Source organism: Eleutherodactylus coqui, chromosome 4, assembly GCF_035609145.1.
Source record: "Eleutherodactylus coqui strain aEleCoq1 chromosome 4, aEleCoq1.hap1, whole genome shotgun sequence".
Lineage (NCBI taxonomy): Eukaryota > Metazoa > Chordata > Amphibia > Anura > Eleutherodactylidae > Eleutherodactylus > Eleutherodactylus coqui.
The window spans coordinates 64608554-64626587 of NC_089840.1; the positions used below are offsets into that span (position 1 = coordinate 64608554).

General features: G+C 45.4%; 2 protein-coding genes across 2 annotated transcripts in view; both read right to left on the minus strand.

Moving 5' to 3' along the window:
- The window catches only part of SLC13A2 (solute carrier family 13 member 2), a 53924-nt gene extending 41556 nt beyond the window's left edge, over positions 1-12368 (minus strand). Inside the window, exon 1 of the mRNA XM_066599604.1 lies at positions 12223-12368. Within this exon, the coding sequence (XP_066455701.1) occupies positions 12223-12324 (102 nt within the window). The 5' untranslated portion in view covers positions 12325-12368. The remainder of the gene's footprint in view (positions 1-12222) is intronic.
- LRRC75A (leucine rich repeat containing 75A) overlaps positions 1-18034 on the minus strand; it is a 454790-nt gene that overhangs the window by 14501 nt on the left and 422255 nt on the right. The window lies entirely within an intron of this gene.

Below are 18034 nucleotides of genomic sequence, written 5' to 3' on the forward strand. Positions count from 1 at the left end.
GTACTGTGCATGTCCAACAGCGAGCTGTGCGGACTATCAGTAGTAGGCATAACCCGAAAGAAAAGGGGTCTGTGCGGATGCCACCACCTGCACACACAGGTAAACAAGGTCTCCAACCGCAGTCAAGGGCCGGTACCATGCGGGGTTACGCACACGGAATCCAACCTACCTGTGGACATGAGGCCTAAGTTATAGTCCTCTCCTAGTCTCCTTGAACATGTAAATCAGTGATATGCTGTCAGAAGACATCACTTGAACTGTTCGCGGAGGAGGGGTTTGAGCTAACTCAATAGCAGGATGTTTTATTAGAAGTCCCAGAAGTCAGTACAACTCACAGAGAACACTTGTGTGGTTTAGCCTATTTCCACCGTTGTTTCATCAGTAGCTTATATACCTGGCATTTCCCAGGTTTCCATTTCTACAGCACATCCCTGGAGGCACTATTTTAGATTTCTTGGCATGACATATTTGGTCCATTCATCCAGTAATAACATTTGGATTCTGATTGTAGTCCTTGTGAGGATCACATTGAAAACCTTCCAGCAACAAATTAGAATGCCTTGCCTTGCTTTCTCTTAGAATTCTGGCCTCATGTTGTTCCTGGATCTCTGCAGCCCTTAATGTAGTGGCTCTTTCCTGCAATACTTTAAGTTGGTCCTCACCCTGTTCCATGGTTTCTGATACCCTTGATGCCCTGGGTTTTCCCTTATCTTTTTGAATTTCTGCTTCATACTTTTCTGACGTCTCTGCGGCCCTTGATGTCCTGGCTATCTCACTCTCTTTTTGGATTTGCGTCTCGTTCTTTTCCAAAGTCTCTGTAGCCCTTGATGTCCTGGGTTTTTCCTGTGTATTCTTAAGTCATTGGTCATATTCCTTGAGTGTTTCAATCACTTACTATAATTTAACTTTCTTTGCTTTGGGCTCAACTTATCTGATGGGTTTATGTTTTTTTTGGAGGAGGAATCCCAATCCACATGTCTAAATTATTTACCACACTGAATTATCTGAAAGCATCTTATTTTACCATAGATTATACATTTATTGAAACTGTGTTTGTTCCACATAGCAATCAATCATTATTCCTTAAGCTGTTTTAATAAACTGAAAGCTGTGCTGTGATTGGCTGCTATGAGCAACAAACAGTTGAAACCCCCTTAGTACTCTGGTATTTTAGGATGGATCATGAAGAGTATGTGTAGTATGTTTGGTTGAGATCCTTCAAGGCATGTTGGAGTCTGTAAAGAAATATAAACCATATACAAAACATTTAAAATTTGTGGCATTTACGGTAGTAGTAGAGTGGATAAGATTTTCAAAACCGTGTCCACACACTGCAGAAAAAATCCACACAAAATCCATGTGGAAATTGACCTACTTGAGTGGATTTTGGATCCACAGCATATCAATTACAGCAGCGTTTTTTTTCGTGCAGATTTTACCTCTTCAAATGAAGGGGTGAATTACGCACTAAAAACCACCTTAAAATCTACGTCAAATTCTGTACCGTGTGGATTTTCTGCTGTGGATATGCTGTGGAAACTCTATGTGAACATAGTTTAACAGGCTCTCTGATCAGAGAGCTTTATCCTCTCTGCTCCCAGCCGTCATCCTTGTGTTTAACCATCAACTCCTGTCTCAACCCTGTCACCCAATTGGTTCATCAAACACTGGCTCTGATTGGCTGAGCTGCGGCGCTCAACAGCCAATCACAGCCAGTGCTTCCTGGGGGCAGGGTTTTTCAAACTCCTGAACAGAAAGCGCTGAGGGAAAACTACAACCAATTCTACCAGGGACCTGAGGAGGTGTGCGGCAGAGTCGGACAGCGCCTCTTAGGTGATTTTTTTTTGTGCAGCTAGGGCTTATTTTCGGGTTAGGGCTTATATTTTCAATCCCGCCAAAAGAGAGCTACAAAGTTGCTCATGATACCAGGAGCATCATGGACAGTACAAAGGAATAAATGGAATTAAAAGATCCTCAGCCAGGTGAGAATTAACATGCAAATGAATCTGCTTGTGATAGTGTATATGCAAAAAATGGGAGACAATCTACCAGTATCATGTCATCACATCACTCCTTCCCCAAACTGGAGATGGTAGAGTGCAGGGATAGACTGTATTACTGTCAAAATGCTGGCTCCTTAATGGCTCACTCACACGGCGTATGTTGTCTGCATATTACGCATGTATTTTTCACATGCACAGTAGGCGGGGCAATTAGCCTAGTGAATACTATGGGGTCACTCACAACTGAGTTTTTTTTCATGTGCATGTCCTATTGTGGTGCCCATATGCACTTATAAAGGCCTCATGTCCACGGCCGGGTCGGATTCCAACTGAAAAATCGGCCCTGGGAGTGACCCCCAGAGACCAATACTTACCTCTCCGGATCCACCGCGAGCGTTTCGCCCGGCGAGCTGTCACGCATCCACAGTGCAGGGCATAACGCGCTGGCACTGGGCTATGATGCGGATTCCTGCGATACGTACATACTCCCAGAAGTGTCGTGGGACAGACGGCTTGCATTGACTGCAATGGAAGCCATCCATGCAATTTTCCGCACCAAATACAGCATGCTGCGATTCTCCCCTGCGAGCAAAAAATTGCAGATGATTTCCGCTCATGGGCAGGGGAGAATGTTTTAAACAGAGCGTGTCTATAGATGGACATTGCTGTGGAATTCGCGTTGGGCATCTGGACGCGTATTCCACAGCGAAAATCCATCTGTGGACATTGGGCCAAAGGCAATGGGAATTTAACATACACAGCAAATACACTTGTTCAGGGGCGTAACTATAGAGGATGCAGGAGATGCGGTTGCACCCGGGCCCAGGAGCCTTAGGGGGCCCATAAGGCCTCTCTTCTCCATTTAGGGGACCCAGTACTATGAGTAAAGCATTATAGTTGGGGGCCCTGTTACAAGTTTTGCATCGGGGCCCGGGAGCTTCGAATTACGCCTCTGCACTTGTTACATGTATAGTTGATGTGTACTACGTATTTTACGCACGTGAAAAACGTAATATGCGCGTGTCAGTGAGCCCTAAGTCAGTTAAGGGTGCTGCCTCAGGAACTTGTCTCACCTCGCCTCATATATGGTGCACCACTGAGCTGCAGGATAATATTGTGTCTTAAAAGTGTATTAAGGTGAAGTCCACACTATGCACAATAACCCTGAACTATCAGAGAGGGTTTCTAGAATGCAAAGTCCAAAGAGTTTATCTTTCATGTAAATACCTAGAGAATGGGCCAATCTACCTGATCAGTGATGATAACTAAAGGTTGCTGACGGTCTCAGAGACGTGGAAAAGTACTGCAAAATATTACAGTATCAAATAACTTTGTTCAAAGATGCAATACATTAGTGTATAAAACGGACACTTGGTAGGCTTTATCACATTTTCTAATGTTACTATTTGCCTTACTAATTGACTAGGTTCACTGTTTTCCTCGTTTATGCAAATGTGTTCACTGTTTTTTTCTCTTTTTGTTTGTGTGTAGTCCAGTAGATAAGAGTATACACAGCAATATTAACTGTTAGGCCCCCTGTTCATGGCCAAGGCGGAATATCACTAGCGATATTCTGCCACGGGCGAGGAGGGGGAGCGCTGACAGGTCTCTGACGTGAGCCTATATGCTCACCACTAAGAATCGCGGCAACCGCTACGTTTCTTCGCTCGTGGATGCTGGTGCTGCGCTTTTCATAGCAACCCTATGGAAAGCTTTAGAGAGCGTGATCCGCAGGCGATTTATTGTCCGCGGATCATCGCCCATGGACAGGCAGCCTTACCCGGATTAACTCGATTTTAGCACGGACCAGGAGGAGGTGAAATGAGCAAACTGCTAAAAGGAAGTGGGTCAGTGTGTGGCTGAAGCCACATGGCATGCAGGGGACCTGGGCTGCCTGTCCACGGGCGTTGCGGTATCCTGTGGTGGGGAGCTACCGCGAAATACCGCCGCCTGGGAGGAGGAGTCGGCAGACGGATCTCCGCTGTCAGCCTAGACAGACCGTGGAGAATTGCGGTAAATTCACAGCATGCTGCGAATTGCCGCCCGCGAGCGGAGAATCGCAATGATTCTCCACTCGTGGACAGGGGGAAGCGCTCTCCATAGTAACGCTATGGAGAGCTTTCACTGCGTTCCCCGTGGCCGGATTATCGCCACGGGGAATGCAATTGGAAGCTTTGGTGAGTCAGAGGGTGGAACAAGAGAGAAGTTGCCTGAGGAAACACTGCACATTGGACTAACTACAGTTCCATATACTGGTACCGTGTAGCAAGTCCCGGAAATTATACCCTTAGCCTAAGGAGAAAACAACTTTAGATATTCTGTGTGCAGTAGCCATGGGGGCTGAGAGGAACTTCAGCCCTGGTTAAGCCTGGGACACCTCTGGTGACTGTAGAGATTTGGTACTGTGATGAGCTGTTGTGATATCATGTCGATTTTGTGATAACTTTAGCCTTGTGAAAGGCCATGTTTTTTGAGACTGAGTTAGTCATGCAGGATCTTTAGTCTTGGAGAGATTTACTGTAGCTGGGATAGGCTGAGTTGTGAGAGATTTCTGCCCTGAGAGGAAGTATGACTAGTAGAGAAGAAGAAGGTTTATCCTGTGGCTCGTAAATGGCAGGTTATTCCAATGCTGGGAAACTAGTAGACTGATGATATTTAGAAAGAGAGTGGCAGCACAATGGACTTTTGGAAGTAAAGCCAGGTGTTTAAAGAGTATTTCTTCTATTGACTAAATGGTGTTGCATGTAACGTTGTGAGTTAAAGTTAACCTCTGACAAGCTAAAATTTGTCTCTGTGAAGTCAACATTGACCTTTGAGAAGCTGAAGTTGACTAGTTTTATTGTTTGTCAAGCCCAAATGTTTCTTCAAGCATGAGTTCTACTATGTGCAAGTCCACTGAACAACCGAGAGTTACTAGGAAACCATGATGCTATTCTGTATGTTTGCAACCACCAAGCCTACTGTGTCTTTGAGAATGCTCAGCAACTATCAAGTGTATTGTGCTAATGAGTTTAAACTGTAATCATTTGTCATTAGCGAACAGGGAAAGAATTGTGGGTGCTGGCTTAATTCCCATTAAAAATGAATGTGAGAGCTGTGCTGCTACTGCAATTCCTGCTCCTGTTATGGGTCCGTGGACCGGACGATCAGCTGATAGACGGGGGTACCAAGTGGCTCCCAGACAACTCCTTTAACTTAGACAATTAAAAAGAACTTTAGTGAGAACTATGTTTACATAGGAACTTCATAGGATACCGGCTTTCACCAAATCTCTCTCCTACTAGAGCTGCTCATGCTATAAATGCCTTTAGTGGGAAATGGAAATGTCTAGGATTGAAAACAGCTCAACCACAAGATAATAAGGACTCACAAGATATCACATCTGCATTGAAGGCTTTGTTTTGAGCTTCCCATGTGGATCTAGCACGAAATCCCAGAAGAAACAGTGCTGTCTCCTCTGCAGCCTGAACCAATGATTAGACATAGGGCCTGTCCCAAACTACTTCAGATTAGGCACTGTTAACTAAACTTTAGTCACAAATCACAGCTTTGTCTTAATAAGACTGAACGAAAGAGCAGATCTGAGGAAATATAAATAACAGGTAGTCATCTACCGTAGATAATGACTTATATATCAATTCTGAGCTCATGACTGGAGGGTTGTTTAGAAAAAAAACTTAATTTGGCCATAAAATTCTAGGAAGAATAAACTTAAAAAAAAATACTAGTTCCAACCTGCTCCCATACCCCCTCTCTACTGGTTCTCCACCAGTCCTCTGTTTACTTCCATGCCTACTTACAACACATCACTTGCTGATGCCATCTAATTGAGGCACTATGGATTACACATCACACAATCGACTGTTTGGCTGTTGCAGTCATGTGTGACCATTATGGATGATATGTTATCACACACTAATAAAACAATTACTGTATATACTCGAGCATAAGCTGACCCAAGTATACGCTGAGGCACCTAAGTTTACCACAAAAAACTGGGAGAATTAGGTGCCTCGAGTATAAGCCTAGCTAGACTAGGTAAAAAAACCCCACTATACTCACTTCAGGGCCGGCGTCAGTGTCCCCTGCGCAATGATCTCGCTGTCAGTGCGCAAAGCTGCTCTGTAATCCTCCACGCTGTCATCTCTCTCTGCTAAACGAGGCTTTGAATTTCTCACTGTCAGCAAGTAAGCGCTGTGATTGGATCGAGCGCCAGCCAATTACAGCCGGCGCTCGATGAACCAATCACAGCCATTCAGTGATGTCATTCACTGAATAGCTGTGAATGATCGAGCGCCGGCAGTGATTGGCTGGCACTTGATCCAATCACAGCACTTACTTGCTGACGGCCGGGAAGGTGGCAAATATCCTTTCAATAGTTTATAATGATTTAAAAGAGCATTGTTATAAGGGTTTTCTGAGACTCAAAAATTAAACAGAACATAGTGTAATAGCATTTAAAGCACCAGAGGGTGCAAAAACGAGTTATTTTATTATACTCACAAAGGTATAAAATTGAACAGCATATTAAGCACCATAAAGGCACAAAGGTCCATCTGAGTTTTGCAAGCTCAGCGAGCTTCTGAAGTAGGTAGTGGTGTTGTTTATGGCACATCGGTGGCAGACGGAAGTGGAGGCTGCATGCTTTTATAAAAGTAAACTTTACCTAACCAGAACTATGCAGATGACTTTTCACTCCATAGGAGGGCACTGGTACCTTAAATGTTACGAAAGCTCAACCAAAACTTCACATTAATAATATATCTCAATCTCGGACCGACAAGGCATTTCAGTCCCTCTTGTTCCTGTCCGTCTCCATCATAGTACTTCATACTTTATTTCCAGAAGTCCCCGGCATACACTATCATTGCAGCCTCAATGCATCGTACATGTCAGAGTACATTGAACAACCACACAGCATGCGGTACATTACTTCAATCGCCAATAACTTCCCTCTGTGAAGTGCCTTGCCACCCCAGTACATACATGTTACACAGTACATCATTTGATATTGCTAGTACTTAACAGTTTCCTAGAACATTATGCGCAAAACATCAGTTCTCATATCTCAGGTACATAGCGTACGACATCTGGCAGCAGCTAGTCACCTGTACATTAAATCCTGGACGTTGGCTTCTATCAAATCTACTTTACATGACATAGACCTTTACCCACCCTATAGGGACTGTGTCTCTTGAAATGAAATGCCAAACGCCGTTGATGCCATTTATATATGGAGGTCTCTCATTAATAAATCATGGCTTAACTTCGCCGTCACATCTGGCTCTAATATCAAATACAACTCTGTATTAACAGGTAAAGTCGCTACGCCCTCACATCTCAGTGACTGTCATAAAGGACACGCATCACATTACTTTGTCATAACATTATACATGAACATATAATAGCTACTAACCCTGCAAGGGCTTGCACCATGCATTAGCCCACGGGTGCCAAACTTCCCGGCATATCACAGTCCCTTAAAGTCCATATCCCCCACCCTGGACAGAGATGTTACTTTACACGGAACAAGTACACTTATATCCATGTGACATCCCTTCCACCAAGTATTGGCCTCGCCATAGCACTGGTCCATTTCTTATGCACTGATGGTCCTGTTACACTTCAACACTGATGCCTTGACTCCTGCCTGTGGGGTCCATTGCAAAAGGGATTCAGTCAATCCTCCATTCATACGTTTCTTCGGCCCCTAGGTTTTCAGGGCCGAAGAAATGGTAATTCATAAGAGAGGAGCTGGAGAGATAAGTACTGTCTTGTCACGGTAGCATTTACCAGGCTCTGGTCCCTGAGGGATGACAAGTAGCCAAGGCCAGAGTAGGATCGCAGGCCAGCTTCAACACTCATGTGGCAGGGAGTGCCAATAAAGGGGATGAGGGGGGTTGTAGTAGATATCACTCGTAACGCCACCATTCCCACATACCGTTATTCTATGCGGATAAACAGTAAGACTGGTGTGTAGCACCTCGGGTCCCTAGGAACGGTGAGGGCCTGGTATAACTTTTACTTGTGAATAAACTTGAAATAAAAGGTAATACAGGTACAATTCACTTTCAGCAGTTACAGGCTAAAGCTCAGAGGTAGGGAGGATACACGGGATCAATACGGCCCTACAGTCCACGTTATCTGTATGTCACCGGTCCGGGACTGAGAGCACTCCAGAGGAGGAAAGGGGGTAGGGGTCACTCCGCATACACTCAGACAGAAGCAATCATTAAAGTAGAAGCCTAAACTACCTCTGTACGGTGATCACAGCTATGGACGGCCGCACAGGAAAAGCCTGTGGTGTGAACAGGTACCTGGTACGGTGAGTTCCTGTATATGGAATTATTTGGGATTGCTCTCTCTCTCTCTCTGGGGAATTTAGTAACTCACTCATCTCATGCGATTCACATGCGGTACAGGAGTCTCTCATTCTCCTCCATATTAAGCACACGGAAACCAGAGGTGTCTCCCTTGCCCCTGCGGGTTCTCCACCGGATGGGGGAAGATGGAAGATCCTCAACTCCTGCAAAGGGAGCCTCTCCTTCTTCTCAATTTTCGACACAAGCAAGCTAAAGGTGCTTCCCTGTATCACTGTGAGTCCTCCAGCAGCATGGGCAGATGGATGATCATCAACCACCCTTTCCTGCTCTCAACCCCTCTCATTTATAACCTCACTTGCACCACATGATACATCTACATGGTGTTCTAGGCCACTACAACGGTTCACCCCTCTTACAGTTCTGCTACCAAAGGAGCAGAACTTGCAAAACTCGAGTCGGGCTGCAGCAGATGGACTTCTGAGCCTCTATTATGTTTTATGTGCTGTTTGATGATATACCTTTGTGAGTATAATACAAGGACTTGGTTCTATACACACTGGTGTATTATTTTGATTTGACTATTTAGTGATTAAAAGAAAAAGCATATGTGGGCAGTCTGAAGATCTGACAAAGAGTCTGGCTTCTTCTCTGGAGAGTGGAGGTGGAAATCACCATACATTCTGCACCCTGCCTTTTTTTGTGCATTAAGCGCAATTCGTACTTTGTGAACATAAACCTACTGAGAATCAGGACGTTCTCAAAGTGCTGCACTCTGTAAACAGCCATCTCCATTGGAGACTTATATATTAACCAAAATGTTAGTAGTCGTGGAATTTTTGCTAGAGATAGAGAAAAGTCACAATCACATTCTTCAGTAGCTTCCCGTCCAGTGCTGGAGCGAGCCCTGGTGCCTGCTACACCGAACTCAGGAGAAATCGGCTGGGGTTACATGCCGTTCGTTATGCACATGACTGCCTAGCCAATCACAGGCTTCAATGATCTAGCAAAATCATCACTGAAGCCTGTGATTGGCTGAGTGCTGATGAGCTCAATGAATGGCATGTGACGACAGTTGACATAGGTGGTGTCTGGGGTTCCAGTGTTGGACAATGAGACAACAAAGTTGGCTTTTTTCTTCCTTTTGACACATTCCACAGCAGTTCAAATTTCTTTTTAAGTCCCCAAAAATGCCTCTAAACTTCCTCTCTATAGTGATTTTTAGGCTCCTTTCAAATAAACATTTTCATTGTAGAGAGTCATGAACATTTCTAACGAATTAAAGGGGTTGTCCCGCGCCGAAACGGGTTTTTTTTTTTTCAACCCCCCCCCCCCCGTTCGGCGCGAGACAACCCCGATGCAGGGGTTAAAAAAGAACACCGGACAGCGCTTACCTGAATCCCCGCGCTCCGGTGACTTCTTACTTACTCGGTGAAGATGGCCGCCGGCATCTTCTCCCTCCGTGGACCGCAGGGCTTCTGTGCGGTCCATTGCCGATTCCAGCCTCCTGATTGGCTGGAATCGGCACGTGACGGGGCGGAGCTACACAGAGCCCCATTGAGAAGATAAGAAGACCCGGACTGCGCAAGCGCGTCTAATTTGGCCATTAGACGGCGAAAATTAGACGGCAACCATGGAGACGAGGACGCCAGCAACGGAACAGGTAAGTGAATAACTTTTATAACTTCTGTGTGGCTCATAATTAATGCACAATGTACATTACAAAGTGCATTAATATGGCCATACAGAAGTGTATACCCCCACTTGCTGCCGCGGGACAACCCCTTTAAGTGGAGGACCGATATGAAATGTTTAATAATTCAATGGGTATTTCCATTTCATAACCATGCAAATTTTAACAGAACACATGTAAGCTGCATGATACAACCTTCAATTAAATGCCCCGACCTGCAGAATCCAATTTCTCTAATAACCTAGAGCTGGGGTGCACAACCTGCAGTCTATGTGGCCTTTCTTTGCGGCCCTTCAAAATCAGAATACATAAATGCTTGTCTGAATAGTTCAGAAAGACATGGCTGTCAAAAGGCTGGCTCTGTTATGGGGTGAGTTATGGAGTCCAATGTGGTTAGCATCAGAGGCATTGTGTGGCTGACAATACTGGGAGTATACTGTCAATGTGCTATAAATGCCTCAGATGAGAATAGTACTTTAAGGCCTCTTTCACATGGCCGACAGGGATATGGCCGCAAGAAAATCGCACAATTTTGTTGTCCGTATGAAACCGGCCTAAAGAGCTTTTCTCACTATAGCAGTAGATTACGTCTGACTGCTGTGGCTCCCACCTCTGAGACTCCCATCGATCACGAGAATAGGAGTCCAGAGTACCCCATTTAAATGGACCAGTGGTCATGTACAGGGTTGGCGCCAGCACTTAGCAGACTCGGACTCCCTTTGTCTTGTTTGGTTGTGGGTCTCAGAGGTGAGATCCCCAGTGATTAGACACTCCTGGTATCCCTGGGTCTTGCTCCTGGCACCCCTAATAAATAGCTGATTTTGCTGGGGAAAGCCAATCCCAGCCAGGAGTTCTTACGGCAGGGGTGTCTGCAGGCAAAATGTAGTATTACATGGCAACAAAATGATGAGCATAAACTTCCCAAAAATGTTGAGCATTTTATTGGGCAGAGCTGTTTATTCAAATCTCTCCAAAGTAAATACCTCATAGCAATTTACAAGACGACTGCGTGAAACTTGCTTACCGTAGCGTCTCATTTTAGACAATGCAAAATATCATTAACATCATGATTTTACATCCCATATATTCTGTTAGATATGTAAATGCTTTCTGCTTTTAGTATATTTTCTTGGATGAAACTGTAGAACAGGGTTGTCAAACTCATTTTCAACAAGGGCCACATCAGCCTTATGGTTGCCTTCAAAGGGCCGATTGTAACTGTAAGACTATATAGTACTAGTGACCCCCATAGTGGCTGTAGGAGTACTATTATCCCCAATAGTGGTCCTCAATAAGTGTCCCCTATATTGGTGGCCACAGTAGTAATAGGGACCCCTCATAATGGCCCCAGTAGTGAGTGTCCCCTATATTAGTTGCCCTGTAGTAATAGTGACCCCCATACAGGCCCCCGTAGTAAGTATCCCCTATTAATAGTGGTCCTAGTATTAAAAGTGACCCACATAATGATGCCGGTAGTAATACGATAGCATATAGTGGCCCCAGTAGTGATAGTGTCCCCCAATAGTGGTCCCAGTAGTAAGAGTCCTGTATATTGGTGGCCCCGGTAGTATTGGTGACCCCCATAGTGGCCCCAGTAGTAATAGTGACCCCCATAATGGCCCCAGTAGTGAGCGCCCCCTATATTGGTGGCCTCAGTAGTAATAGTGCCCCCTATGGTGAATACATTAGTAATACTGTCCCCTATATTGGATCCAGTACAAATAAGTGACCTCTATAGTAGTCCCAGTAGAAATAACGACCCCCCTATTGGCCTCTGGCATTCTACACCTTTTCCCATGACATCTCCACTGCGTATGGGAAAGCGCAAGCAAACACCGGGGAGGAGAGGTCAGCAGTCGCAGACTCTGCACTGCTGCCGCCGGACCAGAGATGCGGGCTGGGTGAGTGGAATGCCTGTTAGTTTGTTGCACTGCCGGCGGGCCACATAAAATGAGGTCTGAAAATACCTCCTTAAAAAATCATTTATGCCAACTTTTACTATTTTAGTTGTTCACAGCAGTACATTGATTTATAGTCTCAATTGCATTATTTCTGTTTGCATGGTTTCCTTATGCAGATTGAATGCATCTGTTTGTGTTGTGTATACCTGAACAAAACACATGACTTCAGAACATAGGATTATATAGCAGTAGTGTCATCTGTTATCAGACGCATAAACTTAGTTCGTAACAAGAGGTGTACTTACAGTTGTTTGCACCACCAGGGGCAATGGGAGGAGAAATAGCGGGAGCAGAAAGATGATAAAATATTTTCTGTTTACCAGAATCCATTCGCAGACGCCCCCCATGTTGCCAAAAAGTAATTGTACTGAAGGGAAGACAAGTCTCTGGCATGCATCTATATATAGGGAGAGACGCTACTACGTAATTGTGGGCGTCTCTCATTAGTCTGGCAGTATAGCTATCTGCCAGTAAGGAAGGCGGTGACATCAGGAAGACTATATCATAATAATCACTCCGATAACAGGTAACAAACCATGTGAAAAGTTAATTGTGTCTCAGCCATAAACCACTGTCAATAATTTGTAGATATCTTCAGGTGCTGCGTCCTCTCTAGTCCCTCTGTCTTGCGTACCTTTAATTTCTATAGAGTTCATGAGGCTTGTTAGTGAAGTTGTTTTGCAGCGGAAAATAGAAAATAATTCCATAATTTCCCAGTGATAACTGCAACTTTTAAGTCCTACATTTTTAAATATAAAGTTTTTTACTTATAGAATAACTATAAATTTCGCAATGGCGACCAATGTTCTACTATTGCAAGGGCAGTAAGGAAGTCCGAGAAAATCTAAAACAGTATACTGCCATATAGCACTTAGATCAGTGGTGGCGAACCTATGGCATGTGTGCCAGAGGCGGCACGCAGAGCCCTCCCTGCTGGCACACATCACCATCGGCTGCTCACCACATTAGTGAATGCCTGCAGGGGCCACGGCTCCCCTGCAGGCATTCACTCATCAACTCGCTGCCATCAGCGCTGCTTTCTGCGCTGATCCCGGCGCACACTGTGACGTCAGTGTGCAGCCGGGATCTTCCTCCCCCATCCCTCGACGTCTCCTACTTGGTTCAGCGAGAGCAGGGGGAGGAGGCATCCGGCAGCACACTGACGTCAGTGTGCACCAGCGATCAGACAGAAGAGGAGCGGCGCTTCCAGGAGGAGGAGGGGTCTCAGGGGGGGACATTATTACTGATGGGGGATCGCTGGGGGTGGTGTATTATTACTGCTGGGGGGGCATTATTATTGCTGGAAGACCGCTGGGGAAGGGGGGGGGGCATTATTACTGCTGGGGGTCCACTGGGGAAGGGAGGGCATTATTACTGCTGGGGGGTGTCACTATTATTACTGCTGGAGGGGTGTCACTATTATTACTGCTGGGGGGCCGCTGGGCGGTGTCACTATTATTACTGCTGGGGGGCCGTTCTGGGGGGTGTCACTAATATTACTGCTGGGGGGTTACTATTATTCTGGGGGCCGCTGTGGGATGTCACTATTATTGCTTGGGGATCACTATTATCGCTGAAGGGGGGAGGGGTTACTATTACCGCTGCGGTATGTTTACATTTGGTGGAAATGGGCAGGGCTGTTTCAAAATAGACAGGGTGCAGAATTTGACTGCTTTTTGGATGCTTTTTCCACAGAAATTTCCGCTGAGGACATTCTGCAGTATTTCCGCATCCAAAAAGCAGTCAGAATCTGCACACTTTCTATTTTGAAGCGACTCAGTCATTTTTAGAACGACGGGGTAAAATCATACGTTGTAATAAGCCCCGCCCCCTGACATGTTGGCACTTTGCAGTAAATAGGTGGGTTTTGGGTTGCAGTTTGGGCACTCGGTCTCTAAAAGGTTCGCCATCACTGACCTAGATGATTAGTCATACAGTGTCTGGATCTATGTTCAATGGGCCCTAGCAGGTGCCAGGTCAGGGGCCGCAGGTGCAAGGATAGACCTAGGGGCGGAGGACTCTTGTACAGCCCAATCCTTAACTGGCTCCATCGTTGGGTTGACGCAGTGGTAGTCTTCAGGAGACTCTCCAATTGATAGTCTCACAGCTGTTGACTATGGGATCTCACCAGACTACGTCCAACTGCTCAATGTAGGCAAATTACAAGGGATAACTCTTCATCTATCACTAGTCTTCATACACTGTGACATTCTGAAGTGCATGTTGTGGCACCAGTCCTCTTCTATCTCCAAATCTCACAAAAGCCTATCTTTAAATTGAACATATATCCATTTACATTATAAGCAACAGAGCAGCAGGAAATATAAAACTGACAGACATCCATAAAATAACAGTATGGGCTCATGTTCACAACTGTGTTTTCACCGCGTATTACGCATGTGTTACACGGACGCGTGATACGTGATGAATGCAGTCAATGAAAGTTAATGGACTTTCATTGATTGATGCGCATGTGCGTGTAGACACTGTGTGTAGATACGCAAGAGAAATAGATTGCAGCATGATCTAAGATTGTATGCACATGTCAACATTGAAGAGGATACAGCACTCGCATGAGTGACGCAGCCCCTTCAATCATCCGATCGTAAGGGTTTCCTGGCAGCAGACTCCCCTCAATAAGATATTGATGGCCTATTCAGAGGACAGATCATCAATTTTTAAAAGCTGAATAGCACTGTTAATGTCTGAATTCCTAGTGGTCTAGGGCACTGAAGGGATCAATGTCTGTACTGTGGGGGTCTAGGACAGAGAAGGGATTAATATAAGCATCCTGAGTGATCTAGAGAAGATAAGAGTATTAAAAAAACAAACAATAGTGTAGACAAAGGGGCTGTAGTGCTGGATCCCGGGAAAGCTGCAGAGAGGTAAGCACTGCTCAGTTTACTATTTTACTACAGGCAGCCCTATTAAGGGGATATTTTTCAATAACTGGCCAACCCCTTTAACTGGTAAATTATTTGTACCCGAAAATGATGCCTACAAATCTGCAAAGGCAAAATTACAAAAATGTGCAGTCCTTAACATGAAAATCAGTTTATCACTTAAAGGGGTTGTTCAGAATGACAAAAATGTGGATACTTTCTGCCACTCAAGTAAACTGCACTACCACAGACAACCTGTGGACAGGTATATTGCTGTTTTTGAAACAAAGCAGCCATGTTTTGCATGTTAATCCTTGGAAACGCCTTTGGCTTAATACATATCAATTCTTGAAGGTCTCCTTTAAGAAACGGCAAGATAGCCTTTCCCTGCCTTTTACAAGGAAATGCTATGATGTTAAAGGGGTTATCCAGGCAGTGCCCCCGTCAGTATACTGGAGTTGGAACAGAAGTGCTGCTTCGACCCCTGTGTAGTGATCGGCACTCTTAATTGTAGGCGCAGCTCTCATTGAAATCAATGGCGGCCTGGGATCCCATTGATTTTAATGAGAGCTGAGCCTGCAATTACAAGCGTTGCCTACTACACAGGGATCGGAGCAGTGGCATCCACTCTGACCACGACATATCTTAGCAGGCTACATGATGAATAACCTCTTTATCATTGCAGTTGGTCAATACAGAAACAATGCTTCAGCATCTACAAACCCCAAACTCCACTGCACTGGTGGGTTGTGCAAACCCAGGTGTGAAAGAATTAAAATATTTAGGCCGCTCTCACACTGGATGCTTTTTACCGCGATTAGCTCAGCGTTCCGAACGACGCGCTAACCGCGGCACCACGCTCCCATTGATCTCAATGGGACCTCACAGGCCTGTGCTCAAACGTTGTCTTTTTAACGCCACGATTTTCGAGAGCTGTTGGCTCTATTTTTCCGCATTTTAGCGATTTTTAACTCACTTCACCTATCACAGCGATAGTAAAAATACAGTAAAAATAGTGACCCTCATAGTGGCCCCAGTAAATATAGTGACCTCCACAGTGGCCCAATTAGTAATAGCGACCCCCACAGTGGGCCAATTAGTAATAGCAACCCCCATAGTGGCCCAATTCATAATAGCGACCCCCACAGTGGCCCAATTAGTAATAGCGACCCCCACAGTGGGCCAATTAGTAATATCAACCCCCATAGTGGCCCAATTCGTAATAGCAACCCCCACAGTGCCCCTATTAGTAATAGCGACCCCCACAGTGGCCCAATTAGTAATATCGACCTCCACAGTGGCCAAATTAGTAATAGCGACCTCCACAGTGGCCCAATTAGTAATAGCGACTTCCACAGTGGGCCCAGTAGTAATAGTGACCTCCACAGTGGTCCCGGTAGTAATAATGACCCCCACAGTGGCCCCAGTAGTAATAGTGACCCCCCACAGTGGCCCGAGTAGTAATATCGACCCCCCACAGTGGCACCAGTAGTAAAAGCGACCCCCACAGTGGCCCCAGTAGTAATAGCGACCCCCACAGTGGCCCCAGTAGTAATAGCAACCCCCACTGTGGCCCCATTAGTAACAGGGTACCCCACAGTGGCCCCAGTAGTAATAGCGACCCCCACAGTAATAATATTAACCCCCTCAGTAGTAATAACCCCACAGTAATATTATCCCCCTCAGGAATAATATTATCCCCCTCAGCAATTTTAACCCCCCCCCCCTCCACCATAGTAATATTAACCCTCCTCGGTAATATTAACCCTCCCAGTAATATTAACCCCCATAGCAATATTAACCCCCCTCACTAATATACCCCCCCCAGAAATATTCCCCCCCCCTCAGAAATATGCCCCTCTCAGTAATAATAAGCCCCCCCTCAGTAGTAGTAAGCCCCCCCCTCAGTAGTAATAAGCCCCCCACAGTAATAATAACCCCCAGTAGTAATAAGACCCCCTGAGTAGTAATAAGCCCCCCTCAGTAATAATAGTTCCCCCCCAACCCATATACTTATCTCCTCCTTGCTGTCAGCGCCGATCCCCCTCTGCTCGCGTTGAGCCGGGGTGCACACTGATGTCAGTGTGTGCGCCTGGCATGTTTCCTCTCTGAGTCCTCTCCTGCATACCTAAAGAGCAGGGGACTTACGGAAGGAGGATCCCGGCTGCACACTGACGTCAGTGTGCGCCGGGATCAGTGCTAACAGCATAATTACCAGAGGGGAGCTGTAGCACCCCCGCTGGTAATCGCTACAGTGGTGAGCGGCGTCGGCACACTGCGGGCCACATAACATGAGGCAGCCGGCAGGATTCGGCCCGCATGCCTTGTGTTTGACACATGTACTTTAACCGTTTCTCATAGGGCATGATTTGCAGACCGCTCACCATTTAGCAACTCTTCTCTGAACTTGCTACAGTTTGTCTACGTCTTTTTTAACATGGGGTACCCAGAACTAGACACTGTATTCCAGATGAGGTCTGACTAAGGAAGAGTAGAGGGGGATAATTACCTCACGTGATCTAGACTCTATGCTTCTCTTAAAACATCCAGAATTGTGTTTGCCTTTTTGGCAGCTGTATCACAGTGTTGACTCATGTTCAGTCTATGATCTATTAGTATACCCAAGTCTTTTTCACATGTGCTGTTGCTTAGCCCAATTCTTCCCATTCTGTATGTGCTTTTTTATTTTTCTTGACCAGATCTAGGACTTTGCATTTTCCCTTGTTAAATAACATTCTGTTAGTCTACACCCATTTTTGCACCCACCCACTGCAAGCTTTTCTAGATCTTTTTGAATACTTTCTCTCTTTTCCCTAGTGTTAGCTAGCCCTCCTAGCTTTGTATCGTCGGCAAATTTGATCAGTTTCCAAATCAATTCCCTCCTCCAGATCATTTATAAAAATGTTAAACAACACTGGGCCTAGGACAGAGCCTTGTGGTACCCCACTTGATACATTCTTCCACTTGGATGTGCAGCCATTTATGACCACTCTTTGAGTACGATCACTCAGCCAGTTGTGAATCCACCTAACAGTTTCCTTGTCAATCCCATATTTGGTCATTTTTTCAATAAGTATGGTATGAGGTACTTTGTCAAATGCTTTACTAAAGTCAAGATCTACTATATCCACCGCATTTCCCTGATCAACCCAGTCAGTGATTCTGTCATAGAAGG